This window comes from Marmota marmota, unplaced genomic scaffold, assembly GCF_001458135.2.
Source record: "Marmota marmota marmota unplaced genomic scaffold, marMar, whole genome shotgun sequence".
In the NCBI taxonomy this organism is placed as follows: Eukaryota; Metazoa; Chordata; class Mammalia; order Rodentia; family Sciuridae; genus Marmota; species Marmota marmota.
This window is the reverse complement of record NW_026000249.1, coordinates 34,553,603-34,560,301: the sequence shown is the minus strand read 5'-3', so window position 1 is coordinate 34,560,301 and position 6,699 is coordinate 34,553,603. Positions and strand designations below refer to the sequence as shown.

Genomic DNA, 6,699 nt, shown 5'->3' with positions numbered 1-6,699 from the left:
ACCCTTTTTTTTTTTTTTTTGGTTCCAGAGAGATTGAACTCAGGGGCACTTACCACTGAGCCACATCCCCAGCCCTATTTTTTATTTTATTTAGAGACAGGGTCTCACTGAGTTACTTAGAGCCTCGCTTTTGCTGAGGCTGGCTTTGAACTTGAGATCTTCCTGCCTCAGCCTCCCAAGCCACTGGGATTACAGGCATGTGCCACTGCACTGGGCTGTGATTCCCATTTTTTAAGCAGGAAGACTGAGGCTCAGGTAAGGGAAGGGCCAGTCCCCAAGTTACCCTAAGCTAGATCTCATGCTGCACACCTCATATTGCTGTGACTCCTCCACATGCTTCCTCTTGGCCATCATAGTCTCCAAAAAGATTCACACAGAGACACACTGAATGCTTGGGGGCTGTTCACTTTAATGGATTTTCTAGAAGGGTGGTGGGGGTGTGATTATCCCAGGACTGCAGATCCTGCCAGGAGCTTGTGCCAGTTCTCTTGAGGAGGTAGCCTTGTATGCTGTTCTGGTCTCCATGTACACTGAAGTACTAGTCAGCCGTGTCCATGCTGGACTGGGTCTGGGTACAGGACCCATTTGTGGGGTAAACTGGCTATCAGAATGATCACCACACTGGGTTCTATCCTTCCCCTGCCACCTTCTACTGCACCTTCCTCCCCAGGGCTAGGATAGCTGAGGGCTCAAAGAATGAGCCCTGAAATCATAGAGCAACTCAAAAGTGCAGGGAGTTGGTACTAAGGTTTAGTGAATTATCAGGAGCTATTGAAGTGTCACTGTCAGCAACAAGGTCACTAGGGCCAAAACAGGACCCAGGCCTTTCCCTTGGAGTTACATCATTCAGCAAAGGCTGCTGTTTGCTCCTTTTAGTAGACTGGGGGCCAATCCCCTGGGGAGACACAGATATTGTTACTGCAATGGATGTTCCCTCCTAAGGCAAGTGGGTATTTAAAATCTGCCCATCCTGATCCAGTGCATAATTTGGGCCTAGGTAACCTCCTACGAGTATAGAAATCTCTGCAGCAGGACCACAGAGGACAGAGGGGCCCATGCTTGGTGACTCAGGATACCCTAGAGGAGACCTGTTTTTGTTTTTTTTTTTTTTTTTTTTTTTTTTTTTTTTCAGTGCTAGGGATTGAACCCAAGGGCACAACTGAGCTATATCCTCACCCCTTTTCAGATAGGGTCTTGCTAAGTTGCTGATGCTGCTCAAAATTAGATCCTCCTGCTTCTGCTTCCTGAGTCACTGGGATTACAGGCATGCACCACCAAGACCCAGGTTCTATGTAGGAAGATGAGCCAGAAAAGTGAGAGTCAGGTCCAGAGACCTGTTTAGATGAGGAGACAGCTGCATGGGGAAGGAGTGTAGAGGTTATGGGCTGATATATCTGGTTGTTCCAGATTATGAACTCTACCTGCACTAAATTGCTGTCACAGTTTCCTCCAGAGTTGGTCAGAAGAGTATAGAGAGGAGGAAAAGGGAGGGGAGATTAGAACAAAGCTTGGAGATTTCAGGATCATACCTTCTCTCCATCCAACCTCTTCTATACCCCAAATAACCCCTAAGTAAGGAATCTTCTGCAGGCCATGGATGGAGGGCCAGGGCTACCCCTTCTTCCCTGGCTGGGTTACAGTGGGGGACCCTTTTACTCAAGACGGATTTATACTACAAAGCCTAAGGGTGGGGACATGACAAAGGTTTGGGTGGGGAATCCTACTGAACAAACATCAGGAGAATGCCTGAGAGCTTTTTCCAATTGATTGGGCTTTTGTCAAGGAGTTTGTGAACTGCTGAGATTTGTGAATAGGGGAATTTACAGCTGTGGGATAACTTATTAACTAGAGAGTCCTGGGCAAATAGGAATTAGAAATCATTATAGTGAAATATTTTAAAGTGTTGAGTAGAGAAACTATTTATTAAGTTGGAATTGTTTATGCACATTAAATAACTATTACTGATGTTGCAGATCAGCAGTTCTAAGGCCAATGTTGAGATTATTGCCAGGAGCTGTCACACATGCCTGTAATCCCAGTGACTCAGGAGGCTGGGGTAGGAGGATTACATGTTCAAAGCCAGCCTCAGCAACTTAGTGAGGCCCTAAACAACGTAGTGAGACCCTGTCTCAAATAAAATATAAAAAGGGTTGAAGATGTGGCTCAGTGGTTAAGAGCCCCTGGGTTTAATCCCCAGTACCAAAAAAAAAATATTATTACCAATACATAAACTTTTATGTAAAATATAAAACCCCAACATTTTCTTTTTTTGCTAAGTGTGGAATCCAGGGCCTGTGCATGTTAAGCAAGCACCCTTCCCCTGAGCTACACCTCCAGCCCCAAACCCAACATCTTGCATCCCTCCCTGCCTCATTGGTCCCAGGGTACCCCCACCAGTTCATCACTAACATGGGTTTGTTCCCAAGCACTACAGAGACAGTGTCTGCTGAGTGGTAGCTCTTTATTTCATCATCTTGGAGAAAAAAAAGTTGGGAGTTGGAAGGGGGCAAACACCATGTGGGCTTCAGCTTCCACTGGAGGCAGGCTTCAGGCCATCCGGAATCGTAGGGACTGCCAGGTACACACCCCTGGCTCCCGGGGCAGGCAAGCCAGGTTACGGCTCTGGAATCCTTTCTCAGAGCCATCGAGGAGCTGGTCTGTCCACAAGCACTGAGTGTCTTTCTCCAGTTTGCAGGGAATGGATGAACAGGCAAACACCTGAAAGAGAGGAGAGAGGTTCACCTTTGAGGGCTTCTCCTTCTCCTCCTCCCTCCTGTGGAGAACATTCCCCTCTTCGCCTTGCAATCTTGAGCTGCTGGAGAGACCCAGGAAGAGACCCTCCCCTTGGGGGAACAGGAAGCCAGTGAAAGGATCATTGTACTAGAAAAGTGGTTAGGAAATAGTCGCTTGGGATCAGTCAGGCAGACTGGGGAATTTTCCCATGGGGCAAGGAACAACTGGCAGTAGTAGGGAAGAGCAGGTGTACAGGGAATTTAAGCATAAGATAGGTAGTAGGGCCTCTCAGTCGTTGGGATCACAGGACATCCAGGGGTATCAAGGAACAGTCTTAGAATAGCCAGGTCAATGTAATGCACCTGGCGAGTAGATCAGTCAACTGCAAGGCAAGAATGAGATGCGCTGGGGAGAGTTGGTAGGTATGGAAAACAACACTTTGGGTTGTTCGAGATGTTCTAGGGAAGTAAAAAATATATATATATATATCCCAGGGGTCGGGAACTGGAAGTGGGATGACAGAATAGTCACCAGGGAGAGTTAGAGGGGCAGGTAAAGACGTCAAGGAGCAGGCAGTCCCAAGGTTATCAGACACAGGGCAGAGGATAAACCAGAATTTCCAAGGGAGCAATCTCAGGTTTGGGGAAATAGCAAGAGAGAGCAGGGACAGCTCATGGGTTTGGGAAGCAGATATAAGGACAAGGAATAGCCAGTGGAGGGGGCAAGAAATGAGCCCACGGTTTGGGAAAGAACCCCAAGAACAATGTCCCGGTGGAAGGCAGAGCTCAGGCACTCACTGTGCATGCCTCGCAGCCAGCACTGTAGGTCTTGGTGAAGCCCTTGCGCTGAGCTGGGCTCAGACTGGTCCAGGGAGCCACGAAACTGCAGGTGGTGATGTGCAAGAGCTTATTCTGCAGTTGTCCTGGGAGGGAGGGGGGGGAACCAACAGGCAGCTTTTGATTGGCTCGGTCAGGAGACAGGACGACATCTGATTGGCGCCCTGGGCATACAGACCCCCCAACTAGGCAAAGTCTCAGCCTTCTGATAGGCTGAAATTGGGGCGGTCCCAATTTCAACTGAGACCATTCCTTTCAAAGCCTCACCCCCACCCGGTTGCTGGGCAGCTTCTGAGAACGGGTTGGTGTGGCCCAGGGCGAAGGGGTGGAGCCTCACCCGCGATGAGAAACTCCTCGCTGCGGTTCTGGGAGTTGTGGAAGTATCCGCAGACGCTCTCCATAGCGGGGGTGTAGAGGAACCGGATGTCAGCGGCAGGCCCCAAGGCCTGGAAGCCTTTGAACATCTGTTGATGGATGAGGGGAAGAGTCTCTTTTACTGACATAATCCTCCCACTCCTCGTTCTTCCCTGAAGTCATCTACCTAATTCCCCAGATCACAATTTCCTCACCAACCCGCTGTGGCAGGAGGCTTCTGTTTTAAGGAGGAGAAAGATGTTGGGGACTGCTAGGGAGGGGGCAGGGGGATACCTTTGTCATCTTGATCTCATAACGCTGGTAAGCCATGTCCTGATTGACTTCTGGGAGCCCCATAAACTTGGCTCTTATGACTGCAGGAGAGGAGGGGAAGGAAAGGAGTCAAAGGAACAGCATTAACCAAAAAAAATCATCATCATATTAATACCAGTAAAGCACAGATACAAATAGGGATTAATGAGTGCCAGACAGCATGCTAAGTGATTTATACATCTGTTAGTTGATTCATCTATGTATTGAAGTTCTAATCTTCATCAGGCACTACTTTAAGCCTTTTTCATTTGTATATTCATCTGTTCATGCACCCAACAAATATTTCAGATTGCCTACTGCATGTCAGGCACTGTTCAAGGCTTTAAAGATACAACAGTGAACAAAACACTGAAGTCCCTTCGCATTCTACCTAGGAGACAGATTAAAAAGAAACAAAATAAATAAATTTGTGGAATTAGAAGATGTTAAGGGCAATTGGGAATTACAGAGCTGGGTAAAGAGGCGACAAAGATTCTTTGCTTGACCAAACTTGAGTCAGGTTCCTGAATGTTCTCCCAGGCCCATCTGTTCACTTTCTTGTAAAATTCAGTTTAAGGAAAGAACCCTGCTAAGTCAGTTTACCCCACCTTCATTTAACTCCCCTCAATATCTGATGGGGGTTCCTCATTCTTCCCCCATCCCCCCATGATGTCTGATCACACTGGCCTGTCTTCAGCAAGAACATTGTTAGGTCAGAAGTCCACTCCCTTACTCCTGATGTTTTCTCTTAGTGATGTTCCATTAACTGACCTCTAAATTGATCATTGGCTATAGATTCCCATTTACCCATGCTATATTGGGAGTTGAAACCAATCTATTTCCCTTCTGCAAAATTCCCTTGCCATGGTCCCTTACCTACTGGGATGGTCCTGAATAATCTGTCTTTAACAGAGGATCAGGACTAGGGGGCAAGAGCTAACATTTTAATCAGGATGTTCAGGTAAATCCACCCCAGAAGGTGACTTTTGGGGCAGTCATCCATTTGGATACCTGAGGGGAAGGGTGTACCAGTGGAAGGAGCAGCCAGCACAAAGGCTGAGGTGTTTGGACATGATGTACCCATGGAAATCAGGATGCTATTGTGGCCACAACAGAGATATGCAGGGGTGAGCTGAATTGTTCTAGAGTTAACCACCATTGTGAGATCCTCTGGAGTGAGAGGGAAAGCTAAGCAGAGTGTGTGGGTAGAGAAGGGGTCAAACTCACCAACATCGGAGTTGCAGAAAGCTGTCTGTGGGTGGGGTGGGGCACAGGTGCAGGCCCAGCTGGGGGCTATTAGTGACAGCAACAACAGGATGCCAGAGGCCAGGGGTACAAAAGGGGCCATGGTAGTTTCTGTAGGGGAGAGAAGCATCAGGTGGCCCCCAGCCCAGCTGATCTGCTGACCCCTGGCAGCCTGGGGAGGGAGAATTATGGGACTGGGATTTGGGCCTGAGATGTTGGGAAGTTTGGGGATCTTAAGAGAGTTGGGGAGCACAGAGGAGTGTGGGGATTTAGAGTTGGGAGAGTTAGGAATTTGTGGAGTTCAAGTGATTTAGGGGACTGAGTTGGGGAATTTTGAGGTTGTCATTTGGTGAATAAGAGGCCTGGGAAGTTTGAGGATTTAAGGGGGTTGGGAAAGTCTGGAAGCTGAAAAGTTTGGTGGGGAGAAATTTGGATATTGTGGTCTAGAAGAGTTTGGGGGAGGTCAGGGGTTATGCATATTGAGATATAGGTGGCTGGGGATTTTAAAGAGTTGAATTGGGAGGAGGTTGGGTTTTAGGGAGCTGGGGGAATTTGGGAGTCCAAAGGGTTAGGGGAAGTGGTGGGGGGCTAAAGGTGATGGAGGTACTTGGGGGATGTGAGGGCAGAGGAAGTTTTGAGATTTAGGTGTTTGGGGAAGGAGGAGTTTGGGGATAGGGAGAGTTTAGGGAATGCAGAGGTTTGGAGTGGGGGACTTAGTGGGGCAATGAGTGGATCCCAGGGAGTTGGAAGGCTGGGGAGACTTTGTGGTATTAGGGGGTCATGGGTTTGGGGAAGCTGGGGGTGGATGCCAGGGGTTCAAGGGAGTTTGGAGTGCCGGTTTGGGGGGCAGAATTCCAGATGCCCCCTTTCCGTGTCCCCTCTCATCCCCAACCAGCACAGGGTCCTGGTACTCGCAGGCCAGGCAGAGTATCTGGCACCCGAGTAGAAAGGTCAGCAGCCAGCACACGGACAGGATCCAGTCGGGCCCAGCCCCAGCCCCACCAGGGCAGACGGATCTCCGCTTACCTCGCTGTATCTCTAGGCGCTGGGTCTGCGGCGATGGCGGCAGGGCCTGAGCGGTAGAGGATAAATGTCCACCACGCGAGGGGCGGGGTTGGCGAGGAAATCACAGGCCTGCAGGCTTCCTGGATGTTATTACTCATCCGCCCACCATCAGAGCAGGGCAGCCCAAAGAGCCACCCTCCTCCTGTCTCTTATA

The 6,699-nt window shown here is 49.1% G+C and overlaps 2 protein-coding genes across 2 annotated transcripts in view; one reads left to right on the top strand and one right to left on the bottom strand.

The window, feature by feature from the left end:
• The window catches only part of Syn1 (synapsin I), a 56,161-nt gene that overhangs the window by 35,915 nt on the left and 13,547 nt on the right, over positions 1–6,699 (top strand). The window lies entirely within an intron of this gene.
• On the bottom strand, positions 2,445–6,665 carry Timp1 (TIMP metallopeptidase inhibitor 1). The gene is made up of 6 exons (XM_015488156.2): positions 6,507–6,665; positions 5,463–5,591; positions 4,218–4,297; positions 3,907–4,033; positions 3,531–3,655; positions 2,445–2,718 (listed from the first exon to the last, which is right to left on the bottom strand). Exons 2-6 carry the CDS (start codon positions 5,581–5,583, stop codon positions 2,548–2,550), a joined length of 624 nt encoding a protein of 207 aa, XP_015343642.1. The 5' UTR covers positions 5,584–5,591; positions 6,507–6,665; the 3' UTR covers positions 2,445–2,547.